At 37.8% G+C, this 25,190-nt stretch overlaps 1 protein-coding gene and 1 long non-coding RNA gene across 4 annotated transcripts in view; one reads left to right on the forward strand and one right to left on the reverse strand.

The window, feature by feature from the left end:
- The window catches only part of LOC310650755, an 852,012-nt gene that overhangs the window by 608,406 nt on the left and 218,416 nt on the right, over positions 1–25,190 (reverse strand). The window lies entirely within an intron of this gene.
- On the forward strand, positions 1,180–24,555 carry DDX24 (DEAD-box helicase 24). 3 transcript variants are annotated; one of them, XM_083379467.1, is made up of 9 exons: positions 1,180–1,309; positions 9,130–9,842; positions 10,922–11,296; positions 13,442–13,595; positions 15,112–15,627; positions 18,157–18,232; positions 19,258–19,446; positions 22,182–22,311; positions 24,189–24,555. In XM_083379467.1, the coding sequence occupies exons 2-9, from the start codon at positions 9,137–9,139 to the stop codon at positions 24,416–24,418; spliced, it is 2,376 nt and encodes a 791-aa protein (XP_083235593.1). In that variant the 5' UTR covers positions 1,180–1,309; positions 9,130–9,136; the 3' UTR covers positions 24,419–24,555. The 3 variants fall into 3 exon arrangements, with proteins under 3 accessions (XP_083235593.1, XP_083235591.1, XP_083235592.1); XM_083379465.1 differs by lacking the exon at positions 1,180–1,309 and adding an exon at positions 8,645–8,689; XM_083379466.1 differs by lacking the exon at positions 1,180–1,309 and having other exon boundaries at positions 8,986–9,842.

Below are 25,190 nucleotides of genomic sequence, written 5' to 3' on the forward strand. Positions count from 1 at the left end.
ACTGCTAAGCTTGTAAGCCACCCTGAGTCTTCGGAGAAGGGCGAGATATAAATGGAATTAAAATAAAAATAAATTTAAATAAAGATGCCCTCAATTCACTCTCAACTTTTGGTCACAATATACTAGTTTTCTTGGCATTATAGCAAAATAGCTTGCCACTGCATTCTTCTATGATTTTTTTATTTTCTATTCTTGCTCAAGGATTCCCAGATGCTCCTTCATAATCTTTTAGAGATTAGCCTATTTAGCTAACCACCTAACATCAGATTAAATCTTGGTGTAAAGATCCAGATGGACAAAAGATGCTAGCAAAAACTTCCTTGCTTTCATCTACTGGTCATTCTGATTGTTTATAGCGCTAGTCACGTGAACAGTCAATATAGTTATAATTAGTAGCCATCAACCGATCATGTCTAATTTTCCTCCTTCGTGTAGTACAGTAATGAGCTTTGAGGAAAACATCTCATTACTTGCCTCAAATCTTCTTCCATCCAGTCCCAAATACAAATTAACCTCAGCGAAATTTTCACTCATTCCTGTTTTGGCCGTAACATCCATCGCGTGTTAACAGTAGTTATAAGAGCTGTAAAATTTTTAAAAAAAAAACAGACTGATCCAACTCAGATTTTCCCTTCCTTCTCATTTCGTTTTTTAAAATCAATGAATCTCTCATTGATCGTTCACATTATCAATGCAGGGACTGTTAGTGATAGGTGAGAATAACAATAACATCAATAAAGTAATATCAAAATTAATAACATGATGCAGCAGCCTTTATTAACACCCAAGGGGAGGGCCTTTTCTGTGGGTGCGCCTGCCCTCTGGAACCAGCCGCCCGTGGAGCTCAGGACTGCCCCTGACCTGCGTTCATTCCGCCGGGACCAGAAGACTTGGCTCTTTGAGCTCTCTGACCCAGGCTGAGAATTTTAACCGGGTTTTATTTTCAGGGATAATTTAATCTTTTATTTGTCTTTTAACTTTGTATTTTGTATTGGAATGATTTTAAAATGCCCTGTAAACCGCTCTGAGTCCTTCGGGAAAGGGCGGTATATAAATCTAATCAAATCTAAATCTAAATTTATTGCAAAGGAAATGACTACTGCTTTCAATCGGGCTTTGAAACCTCCAGGCGCCGAATAATGACGTCAGTCTGTCATGGACGCTCCCGAGAAGCCTCCACGTGGTACAGTTTCTGGGAAGCATCACAGTAGAGTTTGGCAGAGCCTGCGACGGATTCTCTCTCGGATGGTGTAAATGCTTTTTGAACGGCTTTTAGATCCGTAATCAGTCTGAAGTACCTTCTGAACGGGTAAAGGAATATGGGGGGAGAGGCTTATTATCCGATCAGAGGTAATTAAAAGGATAAGGAAAAAAGGCAGCTTACAAATGTAGGTATCGTGACGGGTGGCGGCGGATAAAGTAATCGAATCGTCCTCGTTTTTCCTTTTCCTGATCATGTTACTAAAGCTGTTTTCCACGTGTCCTGAATCCGCGTTGTAAGGCTTCATCCATAAACACATTTGTATTTATTTCTACTTAAATACCGATCCTTTATAAGCCTCGGAGTGGAATTCACGCTTAGCCTTATATAACGCCGATCTTGGATATTATCCTATCAATAGGCATTTTCGGAAGCTAGGCTAAAATATTGTAACTGGCTCAAAATCACCCAGAGAGATTTACAGGTGACCAAAATGATAACGAGGTGAGGGTGGGGGAATTCTACTTTGATTGGGACAGTTTAGCTTGAAATTTGTAAAACACTGCATGGCGTGAAGAAAACGGACAGGGAGAAATTTGTCTCCCTCTCTGGGACGAGAAAAATCCTCTAAGACTGATTCGAAGAGGATTAGAACAGGCAAAAAAAGATTTCTTTACTCAATATGTGCAGTACCATACAATCAGCAAGGTCCACCAATATGGTTTTAAAAGATTGGATAAGTCTAATGGGGAAAAGCTTATTAAAGGCTGTTGTTTACTTTTTATAAATTAAAAGTCTTCAGAACTTTAGTATTACCATTGGGTTGAGGTAGCGTGCATTGAAATACCAGTTTCAGGGAAGCAACAGGAGAGGAAGGATGTGCCTCCGCCACCCTGCTTCTGAGGACTCCAGAGGCATTTGTTTATTGTGACAAATGAATCCTGGACTAAAGTAGATCAAATTTTTACAATATAACTGTGAAATAGTAAAAAATCTACAGGGTATAATTTTGATTGGCAAGTCAGTCCGAGAAGGATATTTATGTGTTCCCAAAAAGCATAACCTTTAAAAAATTTTCAGGATAGGTTTCATTGCAGTGGCAAGAGTTAGACCTATCGCTTTTACTTTTCAGGTGTCAGAGTTTCACAATGTTGTAACTTCAGGCAGTCAAGAACACAGAAATCCCAAATGTTAAAAGCCACTTCCTGATGACATCAGTGTAGAAGACCTAAATTCAAGTCTTCCCTCAGCCATGATTTTTAATAAATGTTGTTGGGATAACCATACACAATCTTCTTAGAACACTGTTGTGAAAATAAAGTTGGAAGTGGCAATGCACGATACTGTGTTCTGTGGGGGAAGAGGCAGAATAAAAATGATAATGAACAATATAATAAAAATTAACTTAATGGCTGAATACACATATACTAAGCATGATGAGGTTTAGTAAGTTATATAGCCACTCATTTTGGTTTATGGCTTAGCTCAGGTTGAAGTCAGCCAATTATGCATTATTCAGTAAATCATAGTTGGGCAAATCATTGCTTGGCATGCTGGAGGAATCCTGTCAGCTTTACAGTTTCACCAACCTAAATAGTTACTATAATTATAAAATTAATATAGTGCATTCTTATGAATCCCATTTTAATTTTCACTAATATTTGTATGGTATTTAGTACACTGGTATATTTAAACCTATCTCTGAATCCTTTTATAGGGGAATATATTCCAAACAGATTTCTTTCCGCTTTTTTATCTGTGTAATTGTTATGCATATTTTAAAAGTATTCCTTTTCTACACTCAGTTTTTGTAATCTCGGTTCATTGCTTCCCACCAACTTTTAAATCCTTAGACCAGGGTGCAGCTGCCAGTAATTATATAAATTGTATGTGAATAATGCTTGCAATTAAAAATCTACAACTGAGACCAAAATTGAGGAGATTGCTGTACAGAACAAAATATGCAGAACCAAATGTTCAAAAACAAAGAGAACACAGGCATATGAAGGCCATATTGAGGCCTGTTGAAGTAGGAGTATTTATAGGACAGATTTTTTCCTCTTCTAAGAGAATTATTAACAGTCAAGTTCCAGTAGTTCTTACATTTTTAAAAACTGGACTTTCAGTATTGTTAAAGATAAACTAGAATTTCTGCTCATAATATGTACAGGTAGTCTTTGACTTAAAACCACTCGTTTAGTGACTGAAGTTACAACAGCTCTGAAAAAAGTAACTTATGACCAGTTTTCACACCTACAATTTTTGCAGCAACCCCATGGTCTTGTGATCAAAATTCAGACATGTGGCACCTGGCATGAATTTATGACAGTTGAGGATCCTGGGTTCATGTGATTCACTTAACTGCAATGATTCATTCAACAACTGTGGCCTAAAATGGGGCAAAACTCACTTAAGAACTGCCTTGCTTAGCAACAGAAATTTTGGGCTCAATTGTGATCAAAAGTTGACAATTACCTGTGTACATATTTTCTTGGAAGAGGAAAAACCCATTAGGTTCTTGTTTCTCTGGGTGGTTTTGTGGCTTTCTTCAGCTTACAAGTTTGACATTTAATACCAGCGTTCTGAAATTATGTGATTTAGAGAAGTGATTTGCAAAGTTTTACTGACAAGGATTATAGTCCAAGAGCTGTGATACAAAATAGGATCTAGATAATGTTTTATTTTTCCTGTCCTAAGAGAGGGTTTGTCTTTATGAAAAAAACACACTTCCCGTGTTAAGTCTGTTTTAGAATTGATACTATGGTTTCTTTATTTACCATCTCAAAGTGGCAAACAATGTGCCATTGATTTGGAGGCATTCCACCATAAAAATTTGAAACCCACAATTGTGCAGAAAAACTAATGTTCTGGGATTTAATTTATTTGTATATTTCAGGTATTTTTATGCCACATAAAGACACATTAAGTGTCTTACGATTGCGTGTAGCTCTTCAACTTGTAGATTGTCTAGTTAGCCTGCATTAGGATTTCTCTGTGTATGTGTGTCTGCAAGACAGTGTTGACTCCTAGCAACTACCTGGGCAAGTCCATGCAGTTTTCTTGGAAAGATTTTAGAAGTGATCTGCCATGGCCTGCTTCTTAGGGCTGAGTGTGAGTGAAGGTCACCCAGCTGATGTTGTGTTTAAGGCAGGACTACTCATGATATCTATCTATCTACCACCTTTATTATTTTTGCAAATAACTCAAGGTGGTGAACATATCCAATTTATCTTGCTCCTCCCATATGCCCCACAACAACAGCCCTGCGAGGTTGGTTGGGCTAAGAAAGAGTGACCCAGCTGGCTTTTATGGCTAAGAGGATTAGAACTTATGGTCTCTGAGTTTCTAGCCTGATGTCTTAATCGCTGCACCAAATTGGCTCTATAATTTTGTTGTTGTTACCTTCAAGTCAGTGCTGACTGCTGGAAACTACCTGGCCTTCTTCTTGGCAAGATTTTTGAGAAATAGTTTGCCCTTGCCTCCTTTCTAGGACTAAGAGGGAATGACTAGCCCAAGATCACCCAGCTGCCTGGCTTCATGTCTAAGGAAATCAATGTCCCAGTTTCTAGTGCCTTACATAACATTATTCTTTAAGCATAAGCACTAAAGGTAAAATACGAAAAAAAAGACTAGTTTGCAATCTTTCTTTTGTCAACTACTTTAAATACAGGGAGGCACTTCTATCCATAGTACTGTAGTGTTGAAGACCATACTATATGTAGGCACATATTATAAACATATTTGAGTTACGCTTTTTTTTAATAGATGAAAATGGTTAAACTGATGATAGTTCTTTTCTTGTGGGAGAACTACAAGTCATCTTCTACTTACAACAGTTTGTTTAATGACCGTTTGAATTTGCTTGTCACAAGGTTGCAACAGATAATCACATGACCCCAGGACACTGCAACCATCATAAATGAGTATTGCCAAGTGTCTGAATTTTTGATCATGTGACCATGGGGATCCTGTAACTGGTGTGAAAAACAGTCATAAGTCATTGTTTTTCAGTGCCGTTTAAAGTTTAAGCGGTCACTAAACAAACTTTTTGTAAGTCGAGGACAACCTATAGTTTAACTCATCAGTTTAACTATTTCCCAGTTGATGGAAATAGTTGTAACAACTGTCTCACTTAGCAACAGAAATTTTGGGCTCAATTGTGGTTGTAAGTCAAAGAATAACTGTACTTTGTTGCACCAGACCACACATCTAATAATCTATTTTTAATAATAGCTATTGAGATGTCAATGAAAAGCTCAATAACAGCTTAAAACCATTAGGTTTTTACCTGTTCCCAGCATCTGTGTATCTAGAAAATGAATTTAACTAAGAGGATAATGGTTATTATAAGGGAGGACCATAGGTCAACGACTGGACGTGGACTGCATGTAGAAAATCCTTAATTAAAATCAAGGCATTTTAAAATAGAGCTGACAAACTCCTCCCTGTAGTTGAGCTCATGCAGAAATGGAAAGATTGAAAGATGTGAGGGATTAAACACGTGAAATATGTAATTTAGAGAAAACAATAATGAAGAAGGTGCATCCATAGCTTATTCAACACGTCAACTTCTAATCTGTATTCAGATGGTGGACTTCCGGATTTTGCACCCGCAGTGCATGGCCGCGCAAGAGCGGACCTCCGCTCCCCACGGCTAGTTTCTTCCTGCTTGTGGGACCCTAGATGGGTCCGAAGTTGCCCCGGAGAAGTGACTGTGAAGGAGGGGTGCCCCATTGATCACAAAGCGATAGGAATCGCTTCATTTGATCTGGGGAAAACCCTCCGAACCCAACAGGAGAAAGGCTAGTGTGAGATCAGCTAGTTTGCAGCCGAAGCTATTACGTGAATAAACATTTGTTTGAATATGGCTAAAAGAGCAGAGAATTTCGAACATAAAGGCCTTATAACAAGAAGGGTAATGAGATTTAAGTAATATAGTATGTTTTATAATATATGGTATGTTTTATAATATATTAAATGTTAAAAATGTTGATGTCTTTTTATTAATATATAAGTAAAATATAAACTGATTAAAAAGGATGTTATATATAGACACTATGAGACAGATAAAAAGTATAGTATTTTTATAATGCATGACATAAAATATTGGGATGATGTACCTAAATGGGAAAATTTAGACAGTGAGATGACTAATATGAAGAAATTATGACTGATAAGAATTGGATTGAATATATGGGAATCTAAGCAAACAAAAATTATAAAAATAGGATGTATGCTGAACTAACGAGATGATGGCTATGAGAATACTATAAGATGAAAAAAATCTTATATAGAGAGATTATTATTATTTGTATAAATATAAAAAATGCCTATACCTAATCATTTATATATTGAAAATAGTAAGAATTATATTTTGGCTAAGATTGAAGAAGGAAAGTACAAATGGGAGAAGGGAAGATCAAAGAAGTGTATTATTAATATATTAATTATGGAATTATCAAATTTAATCATTATTGACGATTAATGATTGCTGTCCTTTTTTTCTTGTTAAAATATAAACCAAGACAACAGGCTGTACACCAGGCACTGAAGATTGTTATAGTTAAAAACTAATAAAATAACTATAAAAATTAATAATCTGTATTCAGATAGCAATTAGACAGGAAAAGAGTTTAAAATTTGTAAACAAATGGGAATCACACTGAATAGTTAACTAGAAAAATGAATTATTTTTTAAGCTTGTAATAATAATAATAATAAGTTGGAAGGGATCTTGGAGGTCATCTAGTCCAACCACCTGCTCAGGCAGGAAACCCTATACCAGGGGTAGGCAACCTCGGCTCTTTTATGACTCATGGACTTCAACTCCCAGAATTCCTGAGCCATGCTGGCTCAGGAATTCTGGGAGTTGAAGTCCATGAATCATAAAAGAGCCGAGGTTGCCTACTCCTGCCCTATACCATTTCAGGCAAATGGCTGTCCAGTCTCTTCTTAAAAACTTCCAGTGTTGGAGCATTCCCCACTTCTGGAGGCAGGTTGTTCCACTGGTTAATTGTTCTGTCAGGAAGTTTCTCCTTAGTTCTAGGTTGCTTCTCTCCTTGACTAGTTTCCATCTGTTGCTTCTTGTCCTGCTTTCAGGTGCTTTGGAGAATAGCTTGACTCCCTCTTCTTTGTGGCAGCCCCTGAGATATTGGAACACTGCTATCATGTCACCCCTCACCCTTCTCTTCGTTAAACTACACATACCCAATTCCAGCAACTGTTCCCTATATGTTTTAGCCTCCAGTCCCCCAATCATCTTTGTTGCCCTCAACATCTTTTTTACATCGTGGTGACCAAAACTGGATGCAGTATTCCAGGTGTGGCCTTACCAAGGCATTGTAAAGTGGTATTAATACTTCATGTGATCTTGATTCTATCCCTCTGTTAATGCAGCCTAACACTGTGTTGGCTTTTTTGGCAGCTGCAGCACACTGCTGGTTCATATTGAAGTGATTGTCTACTAGGACTCCGAGATCCCTCTCACAGTTACTACTATTGAGCAAGGTACCACCAAGTTTTAAACTGTCTCCTATTACGGAAACCTAAAATGGGAACTCAAAATTTTGCTATGTTTCCAAAATGAACTAGCAAAATGAATATTTGTACTTCAACCTCATCCTATTTAGCTCTGCATTTATAATTGAAGACATTAATTGCTTAATTAAGACAAATCATACTGCAAAGCTTAGATTTTAATCAAAGCTGCCATCTGTGAATATTTTTTCAGCACTGTTGTTCCTTCTCTGATCCCAGCACAAGTGCAAGAGTTTCAAAGAACACATAAAACTTCTCTGCAGATAAAAAAAGGTTGCTGCCCTTGAAGACCACTTCAAGGGCTGCCCTTGAAGACCACTCGGAGGCTTCAACTGGTGCAGAATGCGGCCGCGCGAGTTGTAATGGGGGTTTCCCGATACTCCCATGTAACACCTCTACTCCGCGAGCTGCATTGGCTTCCGGTTGCCCTCCGGGTGAAATTCAAGGTGCTGGTTATCACCTATAAAGCCCTACATGGCCTGGGTCCGGGATATTTGAGGGAACACCTGCTGCCGGCATCAAACGCCCTTCGCCCAGTGCGCTCCCACAGGGAGGGTCTGCTCAGGGTTCCGCCGGTGAGAGATTGCTGGCGGGTGACACCCAGGGATAGGGCCTTCTCAGTGGGAGCGCCTGCCCTCTGGAACCAGCTGCCGGTGGAGCTGAGGACTGCCCCCGACCTCCGATCATTCCGCCGGGGCCTGAAGACCTGGCTTTTTCAGCTCTCGGGCCCAGACTGAGGAAGAATTTTTAATTTGGGGTTCTTTTTAACTGACTACAGGGTTAATTTAATACTTTTTAATTTGTTCTTAATTTTTGTATTTTGGATTTTTAATTCCCTGTAAACCGCCCTGAGTCCTCAGGGAATAGGGCGGTATATAAATATAACTAAATAAATAAATAAATAAATAAATTCCACTTCCATGTGAAGGAGAAATCAACTAGATGTTACTAGTGAGTAATTTTAATTTTTTATTTTTTAAACTATTGCTTTAGTAAGAAACACTCTTAAATATTATGATTATTGAATTTCTTAAGGCAGAAATGTTGGCTGTTAACGACCAACAGCTACATAGCTCCAAGCCTGAAAAGCCAAACAGTTAAATAATTGTTATAATTAACAATTAATTACTGTGAAGTATCAGGAGAGGCTCCACATTGATAGAGAGCAGCTTGCTGGTTTCATCTTAACATGTAGTAAATATACTTACCTAGCCTTGCCATGTTGAGTAATGTCTGACAGATTGAGATGTGGCAGTCTGACAGATAGGCTAAAGACTCTTGAATGAAAATTCCATATTGATGGGGCAGTAATTCAGTCATCTTCAGCTGTCTGGCTCAGTTATAAACTAGTAGCCTTACTTCCAGTGTTTCTCTTTCTCCTTTGTTCAAAGGTCCATTATGAAGCTTAAAAGAAACAAGTTTAAAGCATCATCTAAACGGAAACAAAAAGGCATCAAAGTTACAGGGCAATGGAAACCCGTTGAGATTGATCCAAATCTGTTTGCTGATGAACAGCTTGGAGGCATAATATGTTTTGAAGAGCTTACCAATTACCAACAGGTGTCTTCCTTGAAAGAGGGAGGAGAAGAAAAAGCTGCAAAAAGAAAATTGAATGATGAACAGCTTGAAAAAGTATGTAGCGCCGCTCCCCCCAAAAAGAGAAAGAAGGAGAAAAATTTAGACCATGGAGAAAGGAAGAAGGAAGAACTTGAAATAGAGGAAGAAGTAATTGAACAGGAGGTCAGGTGCAAAAAAACCCTTGTTAAGTATGAGCAACATGATTATGAGCCAACGGAGCTGACAGGCCTGGAAAGAAAAACCACAAAGAAAAAGAAGAGAGGGAAAAAGAAGAAATCCTGTTCTCTCAAAAATGTTCTTGAACCAGCTGGAGCTTCCAAAAAAGTTCATAACTGGGCAGCCAAAGTCTTATCCACAAAAACAGATCACAAAACGGATGTTACTGCATGGAAGAGCCTCTTTGTCCCTAAGCCTGTCCTTTGGGCATTGAGTGAATTGGGGTTCAGTACACCAACTCCCATCCAAGCACTAACTCTACCATCTGCAATTCGAGATAGCATGGATATCCTTGGTGCTGCTGAAACAGGTATGCCTCCATACCATAAAATAATTGAAATGTGAATACTAAAATACTGTGTTTGTGTCTACTTGTGTCTACGGTTCTAGATTTTGTAATTGGTAAATTGACAAATGCACAGCAAAAGTGTGAAGACTCATTCCTTTTTTGTTTGGGGATGTAGAGTTAACTTTGAAAATATTTCAACAGGGCTTGGAGACGCTGGAGAGGATGAAATCAGCAATAAGGACTGCAGTGATCTTCTTTATTCATTTCGATCACTGGAATAGGAACAGTGTGTAACCTTATTCAGCAACTGAATTTAGCCGTTAGAATAAAATCTGGGTTGCTTGGGAACAAAAGTATTTTTGTTTTGTTTTTGTGGAGAAAATGCATAATTCTGTCTGTTGTTAGCATGTTTGTACAGCTCAATTGTTTGTGCTGCTTTGGCACATACTGGTCCCTTAACAAAAAAAACAGTTATTTTTTTTTCTGGCTTACCTGGAAAGACGGACACATCCTCAGAATGCAAGATAGTTTCTCTGACGTGCTTCATTATGGATCAAAAGGAAGTTTCTAAAATTCTGAAATACTAATATAAGTATTAATTACAATAATAATTAATACTATTCTATTTCCTGCTACCCTTGCCTAAGGATAAGACATAAGTGTAATAGTCTCTTTCCATTCATGCTGCCTTTCACAGGGAGGGATCTACAGCATGGAACTTTCTTTTTTTAAAAGAGATAATGTTCAACCTTTAAAAGAGACAAGGATTAACCTTCGTAGAAGCAGTTGGATTATTCAACATATAACATTTGCTTTATTAATGCATTTCATGAATTAAATAACGCTTTACATCTTGTTCTTTTCCTGGCTTCATCCACTTTTTGAGCGCAGCCCCGAAAACATGGTGTCTCACAGACCGCTCATTGGCCACTCAAAAGTGAACCCTTCCTTTTATAATGTCTTCAATAGCTAAAAAGATCAGAAAGATCCCTTGGGTGAACTGTGTAGTAGCAATTGTGGTTTAAGGGACAATCGGTGTTTTAAGGCATAACATTGGCTTCCCGTATGCCCTAATATTGGTGTTTGTGTGTGTGTTTTAGGGAGTGGAAAGACTCTAGCTTTTGCCATTCCAATGATCCATTCCATCCTACAGTGGTACAGATCAAAAAATATGACAACCAGCACATTTGAAGAAACAACGGACAGTGAAGATGAAATGGCAAAGCAGGATACAAGTGAAGAAACAAGGAGACTAAATTCAGATACGGATGAAACTCATGCTCCTGCAGATTACGAGGAGTCTGTGACAGTAAACTCCATGGAGTTATTGCAGGATTCAGGATTTGATGTGGATTCCCCAAAACAGAATTCTGTTAAAGATAAAAACAATCCTCTTCTGGGATTGGTCTTGACTCCCACAAGGGAACTGGCTGTCCAAGTAAAGCATCATATTGATGCAGTGGCCAAGTTCACAGGTACGTCTCTTCCAAATATGCATAATGTAAAAATATTGCTTCAGGTTTTCTATCCTAATATTTAATTTTTTTTTGAAGAACCACTTTTCCCTTCCCTCCAGGAAAAGTATAGAATATGATATGGAATGCAGCTCTAGCTTTCTGAGAGGATCCTCGCTGGTGTTTTTTTTTAAAGATACCTAATTTTGATTTTTGCTGTGAACGGTGCTTGGAATTTAGTCAGTTTGCTCTGTTAGTCTCCAGAACTGTAGCAAACTAAACCTTTCAATACTAGCTGAGATATTGCTGTCTTGCTAGCTTCTTTTCCTGACTCTGACTAGCAAAAAATGAAGCTGCTTCAGAATAGAGAAGATTGTTATTCATTAATTTGTTGAGATATGCAATCTACATTCTGTATAAAGCCTATTCACAAGTAATGAAACAGATTAGTTTTTTGTTGTTGCTGCTCTTAAAGACAGAATGTAAACGAATGGATTTAAATTACAAGAAAGTCAATTTAAATGTTAGGAGGGACTTCCTGACACTGCAAGCTGTGTTTGCTCCCAGATGTGAAGACCTCTCTTTGTGAGGAATTTTAAACAGAAGTTGGATGAGCAGTTATCGGACATAGTTGAGTTGGGAGAGTTGACAAGAGTTGGATTTATATGGCTTTTTAGTTTATTTCTATCTCTGATTACCTGTTAAGATTTATGAATAGGTCTTCTTGTTCCTATGACAGAGTATAATAGCTTGATCCCAATTAAATCAGTGAGGAACATAGGTAACTATCATGGTGGATCAGAGTATTTTTCCAATTAGTCCATAATTGCCTACAAGTCTGCATGCAAAGCATACTGGCCTACAATTGATCTATTATTGTATCTCCTTGATTTATTTATGAGCAGTACAATTAGAAGTATTTGCAAGGGAATGCTAGCGGTAATCCCTATAAAAAGTTTTGCCTGTTAATGTAATATCTAAAAACCCCTTGTCTTGCTCCATGAAATATTATTCTGTGTTTTTAATCATATATTCAGAAACATGTAGCAATAAATTGACAGTGCCATATTTTTCAACTCTGATTGGTAATGATCTTAATGACTTGAGAACAGTCATACTTTCTGACAAATAATCTTTTAAATGTACATATCATATTGTTGCTTTTTATTAAACGATTGAATAAGTTAACATGCCAATAAATTGAACTTATACATACATTAAAAATCAGCAGAGATTCTGCAAAAATAGATCTTACCTTCCTCATTTTTACTGTGGATATCAACATGGACATGAGTGGAACAATGTTTATTTACTTTTTAAATCACACATTTATGGCCACCCATCTCACCCAAACTGTCTCTCACTGTTGTATACATGTATTTTTTAAAAAGTGTTGAAAAAGTTCTTCATCAAAGGCTCTTGAATAACTTTAATTACCATGAGATTAGATTTTTTTATGAATTGCTAAATTGTTAAAAATAAGGAAGCAAATAGTATGGATAAATGATCAGCTTTATCAGTGGAGGAAATTAAAAGCTGAATTTCTCATGGCCCTGTGTTGAGACTTCTACTTTTTAACTTAAACAGTCTTGATTTACAAGTAAAAAGTGAGCTTGTCAAGTTTGCAGGTAAGATCAAAATATTTTCTAGAAAGACCTGTTTAGAAGGGATCAATAGTCAAATGGCAAAAGCAATTCAGTTTAAATGTAAAGTAATACATACTGGTGCAGAATCCCCTAATTTCAGCTGTATGGTGAGGAGAATTTGATTTTTTCCCCATCATGGGGAAGTTAAGGAGCAAGCTTTTGGAAAAAACAAGGTGACATTCTCAGGTACGTGCCCCATATCCTTTGGACACTGAGCTATCCGTCACCCAGGGCCTTGTCACAAAGTAAATGTCATTATTCTTCTGCTAGAAATACCAGTGGAACAACCTGCCTCCAGAGGTGGTGAATGCTCCAACACTGGAGGTTTTTAAGAAGAGACTGGACAGCCATTTGCCTGAAATGGTATAAGGTTTCCTGCCTGAGCAGGGGGTTGGACTAGATGACTCCAAGGTCCCTTCCAACATTATGATGATGATGATGATGATGATGATGATGATGATGATGATAGCAAGGGCAGTGATTCATACATTTAAATGTTTTGTTCATTTAATTGCTCCAGGTATTAAAACGGCCATTCTTGTTGGAGGAATGGCTTCTCAAAAGCAGCAGAGGATGTTGAAGAGGAAGCCAGAGATTGTCATCGCAACTCCAGGGCGCCTGTGGGAGCTAATCCAGGAGAAGCAGCCCCATCTCTCCAATTTGTGGCAGCTCAGGTATTACAGGGGTCTCTTCAAGGCTGAAACTCTTGATGTACTTATACATTTCCAGGTCTTAACAAAAGAATATGGTTATGTGGAATCATTGAGACTCTTCTTTGAGTTCAAAATTGTCACATTAGTAATTGAGGTACTTTTTAAAGTAGGTATGAAATAATATTGCAATCAAACCAGGAGATTGGTCTCGGTGATTTCATAGCATTTGTATCATTAACAGCTGCAGAAGTAGGTTTGTGTTTTTAAAAATGCTTAATTGCTTTATCCTTGATTATGAAAATTTGTTTTTGCCTTTGTAAATATAGGGAGAGTTTAGGTTAAATTATTTCTATTGCTCTGGTGAATTTTTTTTTATAAAAAAAAATCCTTCACGTTTTCTGACATCAAGGACATCTTCACAAGAGCTATTCTTATTGATTGTAGTAATTAGAACAATTTTATAAAAAGCAGCAATCGCTCTGATAATTGGGCCCTAAATTCTTTGGGGCAATCACAGCCTAAATTATCTCAGTAAGCACTTGCTATTGTACGATATCATGATTGTATTTAATGTCTTAATGTTTTTTATATTTATGATTTAAATATAATGATTATATCTAAATGATAAATATAAATGCTGCTCAGAATAAACTGTCCAGAATTGCTTTTTAGAGGGCAGCACGTACATTTAATAAATAAATAAATATGCTTGTTAACAGTTCAGCTGCTGCATTTTGTAACTTTCAGTCGCTTTTTAAGAGTTGCCCACACTGGATGTCTTACAGTAATCAAATTGGTGGCAATTAAAAGTATGGAACTACTCAGAAAGTAATATGATAAGCTAATCTTAATTGTATGAAGGTGCATGGTGATAACAGTGTTTTTTTATTATTGGTCAATCATGCTGATTGCTTCAACAATCACAGATTCCTCATTTCTCTTAAATATTTTACTGTCTTGCTATTAACATTAATTGGAGATAAACATTATGCAATGGATCTGATTGTTGGTTCACATAATATGTGAACTCAGCCAGTTATGGTTTATACAGTATATTGCATAAATCTTGTACAATAACAGATTTGCTGAACAGCCACGTGGTTCACTTAATGATTGTGGTGATTTGCTTAATGACCCATGGGAAACAAGGTCATAAAATTAGATGTGACTCACTTAATAATCCCATTGCTCAGCAACACAAGTTCTGGATTTAACTGTGGTCATGAGAGACTACCTGTCTCTATGTGTGTGTTTGTGTGTGTGTGTGTATACACACACACACATACATAAACACACACAAACGTATACATACATGCATACATATATATATAATTTGATGGGAAGATGCTACTTTCAGAGTATTTTAAATAAGTGTGAGCACATAATCAGCGCAATAACATTGGAAATGTCCTGGTGGGATCAAGCTAAGGACATGCTGTAGCTGCTATGGGAAAGAAAATTAGGCTTTTCTGAACCTTCTTTCATTTTCAAGTGTCTTGCATAAAATCTTTCAAACTGTCTTGCATCCATCCGACAGATGCCTGGTGATTGATGAAGCAGACCGGATGGTGGAGAGGGGACATTTCTTAGAGCTGTCTCAGTTGCTGGAAATGTTGAGTGACACAGAACATAACCCAAAACGTCAGACATTTGTCTTCTCTGCCACCCTGACTTTGATCCATCAAGCTCCCGCTAGAGTTTTGCAGAAGAAAAATGCTATCAAAATTGACAGGAAGACCAAGCTGGAAATGTTGATGCAAAAAGTGGGCATCAAGGGAAAGCCCAAAGTGATAGATTTGACCAGAAAGGAGGCGACTGTGGAGACTCTGACAGAGACCAGAATTCATTGTGATACAGAAGAGAAAGATTACTACCTTTATTATTTTCTGCTTCAACATCCAGGCAGAACCATGGTGTTTGCAAACAGTATAGATTGTATCAAACGACTTACTGCACTCTTGACCATCATGGACTGCAATCCACTGCCTCTTCATGCAAACATGCACCAGAAGCAAAGGTTAAAAAATCTAGAGAGGTTTGCGGAACGCAACAGGTCAGCATCTAATTCTTTTTTTTTAAGATTTTTATCCCCACCTTTTTTTCACATACAGCTCAAGTCTGTGAACATACCAATTACTCTTTTGTCCTCCTGTTTTCCCCACAACAATCCTGTGAGGTGAGTTGGGCTGAGGGAGAGTGACTGGCCCAAAGCCACCCAACTGGATTTCATGACTAGGACAGATCTAGAACTCACAGTCTCATGGTTTATAGTTCAGCACCTTAACCACTACACCAAAGTGGCTCTCTAAATTTAAAATAAATTAATAACACAATAAAGAATTTATTTATATATATATATATATATATATAAATAAAAAATGCTTGTTAACTATGGTTTTCTATTTCCTATTATAATCCAGAGCCAAAGTATTTCCTGGTGATCTCCCAGCCAGGTAAGGTTGGCTACTAATTCTATTGAGCTGGATGAAGCCAGCATTTCTTAAACTAAAAGTAAGAATTATTTTTAAAAAGTTATTCTCTCTCAAGAGACATTCTAGCAGCTTTTGCCACTTTGGATGAATTGTCAAAACCTCTTTTTATTCTATTTACTTTATTTGTTTGTGGAGAATTCCTGAGTGTTCTTGTTTTCTTTATGCTTTTTTGGATCTAACACAAAAGTGATTCATTTTGGACAAATCATAGTTAACAGAGAAAACAAGCACGTAAGTTAAATAAATTTAGCACGAGTGTATGTCAATGTGTGTGAATACATATATACACACACGTGTGTGTGTGTGTATATATGTCTATGTATGTGTGTATGTGTGTGTGTGTGTGTGTGTATGTGTGTGTGTGTGTAAATTTTTTAGATTACACAAATATGAGCTGTCACTGTTGTGACTACTGCCTGTCGATGGCCTTCGGTTAGGCTGAAACAGGAAATAAAGATTTGTCCCATGTTTGGGGCCTAGCAAGGTAATCTAAACTATTTTGTGTTAGATCCAAAAAAGCATAAAGAAAACAAGAACACTCAGGAATTCTCCACAAACAAATAAAGTAAATAGAATAAAAAGAGGTTTTGACAATTCATCCAAAGTGGCAAAAGCGGCTAGAATGTCTCTTGAGAGAGAATAACTTTTTAAAAATAATTCTTACTTTTAGTTTAAGAAATGCTGGCTTCATCCAGCTCGATAGAATTAGTAGCCAACCTTACCTGGCTGGGAGATCACCAGGAAATACTTTGGCTCTGGATTATAATAGGAAATAGAAAACCATCCCAAAATGAGGCAGTGGCAAAACCAATTTTGTTCTGTTGCTAAGGAAACTACAAGGATATTGCTGTGGAGTTACCAGGAATTGAATTTTACTCACCAAAGACTTTACTTTTCTAAACCTGAATATACTACTACATTATGAATGAAATATATCCATTCATCATAATTGACTTGATTTATTTGCTTTGTTTTTTCCTGCTTTTTCTAGTTAAGATAGCAAGCTAAACTAGAGTTTAATACATTGTGTAAATTGACAGGGAATCTTCCTTTTTATGGTCTTGCCTCGGCCGGCCCAGGATTTCTTGTGTACTTTTAAATTCATCTTCACAGTCTAGAGTAGTTTCAGTATTAGGAGCTGTAGTGTTAAGCCACTGAATTTTAATTTTTTTGCAAATATTTTGGTTAAGTCATTTGACAGCAGAATTTGGCTAATTTGTTAAACTCAAGCCTTCCTGTTCATCTAACAAACCCCTAAGTGTTTTTGTATATGATATTAGTGCAATGGAAACTCTGGGGGGGGGGGAAAACTATTAAAAAGAGGATCCAGATTTCCAGCCCACCCTAGGGTTAGTTTTTTATTTGTTTTTTTTTATTTACTATTTTCAGATTTCCCATTTCCAGCACATGTCCCCTTCTGATATAAAAGCATGTGCCCAGTGAATTTTCCGATTTGATCATTTCTCTTTCTTTATCATGTCTCTCTGTGATTATCTGCTCTTGTTGAAAGTTGACACTATCTGTAGGTTTATTGATAATATGCATTTTAGACCTGTCTTTATTGTGAAATGGGTCAGGGTAAAAAGATAGTTCAACTTTTCCTAATATAGTCCCCTGTAGATACATTGAATTCTATTCTCTTCAATAGGCATAGTGGCTAGGGAGAATGGGAATTGTAGTTTTGAAAAGGTAGCAAGGATCCAGCTGCCAGGCCATGTGTGGTTGAGGGAGGGCAAGGTAAAAGAGACTTTTTTTGCATCATCTCTTTAAATATAATTGTGATTCAAAAAATGTTAGAAATCAGCATATGCATTGAAGCATAAAGACTAAGGAAATACGTTTTAAGACAACATTTTAGAAGAATCCAATCAAAGTTTTTAAAATAGTTCATATACTATTAGATTATCTTCTGCCTGTCTTGGTCCACTATGCTCTAACTTAATCTTTTTATCTTGTGACATATTCACAGATTCTATTTTGCTGGGTCAACCCACCTGGCCATCTGGTAGAGTGTGGATGAGAACATTGTAAAGAGGTCCCCTTCCCCCGTTCTGTTTAATTAAACTGCTGCTGTCCTTCTGTAATTTCAGCTGTCCCCTGTTGACAACAGATGTAGCTGCTCGTGGTCTAGATATTCCTTATGTACAGCATGTCATACATTACCAGGTACCAAAACAAAATGTGTCTCTCCAGCTATTGCTTGCAATTATGTTTTATGCAATTTTTAAAAGGCCAAATAGGTTTTATGGTCTCTTCCATGAGTTTTAACATGGCAAAAGGAAGAGAATTTGATGCATGAGCTAGCTAGACCATTATTTGACAGATGATCTTTTTGATCTGTGAGAGCTGAGGCATTGCTATGTAGGAAGACAGGCAGTGAAGTTTGATGTTGCTGCCCATAGCATTTTCTCTTCACACAACTTTTAAAGGTTCAAGGTGATAGACTTAGCCACTTTGTATCCCCTTGCCCTTTCCATCCATTCTTTTCTCCAAGATGGGATATTCTGGTGGCTCAGTGGGTTAGGATGCTGAGCTTGTCGATCGGAAGGTCGGCAGTTTGGCGGGTCGAATCCCGAGTGCCGTGTAACAGAGTGAGCGCCTGTTACTCATCCCAGCTTCTGCCAACCTAGCAGTTTGAAAGCACGTAAAAATGCAAGTAGAAAAATAGGGACCACTCCGGTGGGAAGGTAACAGCGTTCTGTGCGCCTTTGGCGTCTAGTCATGCTGGCCACATGACCACGGAGACGTCCTCGGACAAGCGCTGGCTCTTCGGCTTTGAAACGGAGATGAGCACCGGCCCCTAGAGTCGGAAACGACTAGCACGCCTGTGCGGGGGAACCTTTACCTTTACCTTTATTCTTTACTAGGCCTTCCCAATGGGGCAATCCAGGAGTTGCTCAGCAATTTCCAGAAACAAATATTCCTGAAAAGAAAGCAATCTATGTCATTCTAGCCATTGGTACCACAGTGTTAATTTCTGTGACTTTTCATTGTTTACATAGAATTGTAGAGAAGTTCTATAGGGTCAGAAGTTTTGATCTTGGGTGCTCTGCATCTCTGTGAACTTACTCAGACCGTCACTTTACAACCGGCATAATCCAACCCTGCTGGAAAGGGTTCTGCAGCCTTGTCTTTTTATATAAGTTTTGTCCTCTCTGTTTGAAACTGTTGCATCTCTGATACTGTTCCAGGTTCCCCGTACTTCCGAGCTTTATGTTCACAGAAGTGGCAGGACTGCCAGAGCTGCCAATGAGGGCCTGAGCTTACTACTGATTGGGCCCCAAGACTTGATTAATTTTAAAAAGATTTATAAAACACTGAAGAAGGACGAAGAGCTTCCTTTCTTTCCAGTTGAGGCAAAATACATGACAGCAGTCAAGGTAAAACTTATCTTTATTTTAGAATCAACTATGCTTTTAGCTGCATAACCTTTTGTGCACATGGAGGTCTTAAAAAGTAATTTTAACCCAATTTGGGAACTTAATTGGAGAACCTGTATATAGGAACAGTTACGTAGTTTTGATGTTTATTTTTTGTGAGTTCTTCCATGAGGTGACTGCGGCCTGTAGTCCTGAATCTGCTGCTAAGATTATAAGAGAGAATATGGAACTCAGACCATTGGATTCATTCTTTGTTGTACAAATCTGTTAAACTACTACACCAAAGGTGTTTTTGGCTTCTTGGCTCACCCGCTGTCTCATTACACTACCGTTAGCCTTAAACGTACCACCACAACTGAGCCCAAAATTTCTATTCCTAAGCGAGGCATTTGTTAAATGAGTTGCACCCCATTTTACGACTTTTTTTTGCCATGGTTGTTAAGCAAATCGCTGCAGTTGTTAAGTGAATCATGCAAATGTTAAGCGAATCTGGCTTCTCTCATGGAAGCGTGCTTGTCTGATGCTGCCCGGGAAGGTTACACATAGTGATCACATGACCCTGAGGCAGTACAATTATCGTGAATACATGCCAGTTGCTAAGCGCCTGAATTTTGATCACATGACCATGGTCAGGGGTCGGCCACCTCGGCTCTTTTATGACTCGTGGACTTCAACTCCCAGAATTCCTGAGCCAGCTATGCTGGCTCAGGAATTCTGGGAGTTGAAGTCCACGAGTCATAAAAGAGCCGAGGTTGCCGACCCCTGACCATGGGGATGCTGCAACAGTTGTAAATGTAAAAAACAGTCATAAGAAACTTTTTCCAGTGCCATTGTGACTTTGATCAGTCACTAAATGAATGGTTATAAGTAGAGGACTACCTCTATATTCAGTTGGTACTCAGCTTCTGTACCAAGATCTTTTTCAGAAATACAAATACCATCCCAGATATTTCACATCTTATACTGTGCATTTGATTTACATTCTTAAGAGAAAACTTAAGGGTTGGAGCATTCACAACCTCTGGAGGCAAATTGTTCCAGTGATTAATTGTTCTAACTGTCAGGAAATTTCTCCTTAGTTCGAGAAGCATCCTACAACTAAGGAGAAATTTCCTGACAGTTAGAACAATTAATCAGTGGAACAATTTTCCTCCAGAATTTGTGGGTGCTCCAACACTGGAAGTTTTTAAGAAGATATTGGATAACAATTTGTCTGAAATGGTATGGGGTTTCCTGCCTGAGCAGGGCGTTGTTATTTTGTTACTAATGAGCCCTCTTTAAATATGATTTTCAAGCACTGTATGGATCTACTTGTGTTAGCTAGCCCCTATTGGAGCTTAGATTCCATTTCATCATGGGAATAAAACTTCTAGCTAGAAAATTTTCAATCTCCAAAAATGTAGTATTTTTCATTGTGATTCAGTTTTATACTGGGCTTTCCCACTTCTAGTGGAAATTGAAAGTTGACTGCCAAGTGGTGATCCCATATCATATACCAAGAGTTTATTGATTTAATTCAGTTTGAAAGCTACCTGATTCCACACAAATACACACACGCTTACACACACACACACACACACACACACAAAGACACACAAACTACTAGCGGGGTTGTGAATATTTAACATGGGAATATCAGGGCCTTATGGAAAAATATAGTCAAAATACTATTCACAAATACATATTCACATGTTTTATGGTGTTTATTGTGACATGTCACCATAGTACAGTACTGTGTGCCATTGCATTGATAATGCTCATTGAAAACCATAATATACAGTATCTTTTTTCCAGCAGTGGTCAGGCCAGGCATATGCTTCTAAAAACTTAAATGAAATACATGGAGAATAAGAAGCTAATGGCATTGTGTTTATCCTTAATGTCTAACATTCAGAGTTTCTGGTGATTCCAGTTAAGTATTGCAGCAAATAGTCATTGAAGAACATAAATTGATCTAATTATCATGTAAAAAGCTTTCTAAGCTAGAAACCATCATTGTCGTTAGTTATTCAATCAAGATATAAAGAAACTTTTTAGTCTATTCTGCATTGATTAGCAGTCAGCTTCATTGGGTCTAAATCTCCCTGCTTTTTATATACTTGACAACTGTAACCGTTTAATTATCTTTTGAAACAAAAATATATCATTTAGACTTTCATCCCTCAAAGACATTTTATAGGTTTCTTTTATATATGAACTAGCAAGGTAGAGCATGGGACAGTCTGATATATCTTGATTTTACAACTAAAGATCCATTATAAGGCCTACTATAATGCAGGAGTGTCAAACTCGCAACGTCACGTGATGTGTCGTGACGTATCATGACTTTTTTCCCATTGCCGGCAATGGGGTGGGCGTGTTTTACCGGCAGTTTGAAACCTTTGCTATAATGCCTTATATAATTCTAATATACCTTATAATAGATCTGTAGTTGTAAAATTAAGATATATCAGACTGTCTCATATTCCACCTTGCTAGTTCTTTTACCCATAATGTAGGTCATTACACAATTGAAACCCACAAAGCTAAGCAAACTACTATTTTACTCCTTTTATGTAACAGTGCAGAAAAGCTACAAATTATGCAGGTTGTGCTGCCTGGCTTTTCCATTCTATCATTTCAGTCACCTTTACTGGGCTTTAGGATGCTTTTCTTGTGTGCCTGATTTCTGTCCCTGTATGATTTACACATGTATATAACCTGATGGCTTAGTAACCCTCTTTTCTTCGTTTCAGGAGCGTGTGAATTTGGCAAGACAGATTGAGAAGATTGAGTATTTCAACAGCCGAGCCAAGCACCAAAACTCATGGCTCCAGCAAGCTGCAGAAGCACTTGAAATTGATCTGGATGATGATGAGCTAATAGGCAAGTAGGAATGAGTGTGTAGGCTGTGGAGGTATCCAGAATCTTCTCTCTTAGCCAGGATGCACTCATAAGGAACAGCCACATGCCCGAAAGTGCTGGTTGCATCACTTGTCAGGTTACCAATTATGCAAAATCTGTGGTATCATTTGCTTCCATTTTAGAGAGTGCCCATGTTGTCATGGTCTCTCTTTTGATCTAAAATAAATTCAGCTGTTTTGGGACGAGGAGGAGGCTTTCAGCTGCAAGCTTCATTCCAACTTGGTAAGAGCAATTTAGGTATTCATAAGATGAGCAGCTTTTGGTGATTGTATCCTGGAGTTAAGATGTTACAGTTGGTGCAAAAATAATTGCAAGTTTGTTTGAGTATATTGTGCAATTAGGCAGGATCCACATTTTGTTTCTCTTTCTGTGTTCCTTTTAGAACACGGGTATCGAACTCACCAGGTCACGTGACGTATCGTGACTCTTTTTGCATTGCTGACAATGGGGTGGGCGTGGCTTCGGTATAATTAAACTGGCCCACAGGCGGGCAGTTTGACACCCTGTTTTAGAAAGAGTTTTGGGGTGGGGAAGCTATGTTAGAATACAACGTCACACTATTTTAAAACTTAAACTAAAATGTTTATACATTTCCTACCTTAAAATGGAAAGAAGTGACATCACTATATTTCAGACAGCAGCTCCAGCAATGCTAGCAAACCTATTGGGGTGGGGGAGCTTCATGTGACCAAGGGCAGAAATTGCCCACCTTTTTCTTACAATGGGGAGACAGCCTACATGCATTGCATAACACACACACACACACACACACACACAGCATTTAAAACCCCTTCAGAGTATTTAACTCATATCACCAACATTAAAGGAAAATATTTGTAGCTCAGGTTGAAATGAGGGGTCCTTGGTGCTCTGTGCTTGGTTGTTTTCTTGCAGACGTTTCATTACCCAAAAGTAAGTTCGGTAATGAAACATTTGCAAGAAAACAACCAAATTCAGAGACTACCAAGGACCCATCATTTCCAATAAGCAGTGGAAAAACAATCCATATTCAGTAATGCAATAATTCATCCTTTTTTCTCCAAAAATAAGGGTGCTAACAGGAGCAGGAGGTTTCTGTGAGGCAAACTAGTTCTATTTGTACTGTTAATACAGAGACGAAGAGAAAGAAATGGATGAAAATTATGTTACCAAAATTTAACTATCTTCCTGGCAAATTGCAGCACCATGATATTTAGACCACTTTATGAGATTTTTGTGGCTGGAAATGGAGACACTTTGCCCCTTAGAGGCCTGCCATTCCATTGATACTGTTATTAACATCAATATTCTGGAAAGTTGGAAGTCTCCTGCACTTCTTTTGGAAACTGAGAGGTGTCTCTCTCTGCCCCCCCCCGCTCCCCCCTCCCCACATCTCTTAAACATGATGCTCTGCCTTTTAAGATAGATAGCTGACTTAGCTCTGGATTTTTCCCAGATGAATAGATTCAAAGGACACGTGAATGTTAATACAGATCTTTGTGATAAAGAAGCTTGGTTGAACCAGAGGCCATCTACATGAAAAGTATGTGCCCTGCCATTGTGTTTTGGGCATCCTATAATTAAGCGAGGAAAATACTTAGAAGTAACATCGAATAGAACCTGCTGATTGTTTTAAATAGGAATGGAAAACATTGAAACTAGGATGTCAAATTAGGCAATTATACACCTGAGTCCTAAGTTAAAGCCTTGCCAATTTATATTGGTTATATATAACTAGAAAGGACGTTGTGTGTTTCTGCTTGAGGGCTGGGATATTTTTAATCATCCAAATTGTGACTTCCATAATGAACTTTGGCCTTTTTATTTTTATGTGCTCTGTTGTTGTTTTTTAATTATAGGAGGCCAGTTCACTGAGCGAGAAGAGAGCGAGAAGCAGAAGATGCTGAAGGGAATGAAGAAGCAACTAAAGCACTTGCTCAGTCAGCCAGCATTTAAAGGCCTTATGAAAACCAAATATCCAACCCAATCAGGGAAATTAGTTCATTCTGACTGCATAGGCCAGCACTCTCAGTCTGCCTTGAGTGCTATATCAAAAGTACAAGTGAAGAAGGTAAAGAAGAAACAATAATAGTGATATGTTAAATAATTGACAGGACATATGAAGATGAGAGATAGAGAAATTTTCTTTTCCCCTTTTGTAGACATGACTTACTCAGAGTTGATTTCATGCACATACCTACCTTGAATAAATGATTATGATAATCTGCAACTGTTGTTTCCATATCATCTGGGGATGCATAAAACAGGAGATGGTAAGTTTTTCATATTCTGGGCACCATCAAAAGATCTAGTACAGTAGCCCAAGGGTATGTATAAACATTCACATAAAAATGCTCAGATCTTCCAAGATTGCAAAAGCTTGAAAGATTTTGGTCTTATCTTTCAAGGTCTCAGGCAAGAAGACTGAAATCTCATAAGATATTAGAATACTTGATTGAAGCTTGGGGCTTTTTTAAATATTTAATTGAAAAAATAATGGGACTTATCAGTGCTGAATTAGAGGACTCACAATTGCCATGTTTCTGATCCTTGGCATAAATATTTCCACCCAACTGATTTTTACCAATGCAATTAATGCTCAGACAGTTGTGTATTGAGCACCACATAAAAGAAAACATCATTAATTAATAATATTTACATGTGATGCATTTTGATGTAGAAGCAGTGATGACAGCAAGCACAGAATATAGGCCAGCCTTTTCTAGTTTGGTGTCCTTCAGTTACATTAGGAAAAGCTCTCCCAGAGTTTCAACCAAAATTGTTGGACATGGTTAAGGAGACTTCTTAAAAGATGCATTTCAAACATATTTATAGGTACCATCTACGGGAAGCTGGGATAA

This window comes from Vipera ursinii, assembly GCF_947247035.1.
Source record: "Vipera ursinii genome assembly, chromosome: 1".
NCBI classification, from domain to species: Eukaryota; Metazoa; Chordata; class Lepidosauria; order Squamata; family Viperidae; genus Vipera; species Vipera ursinii.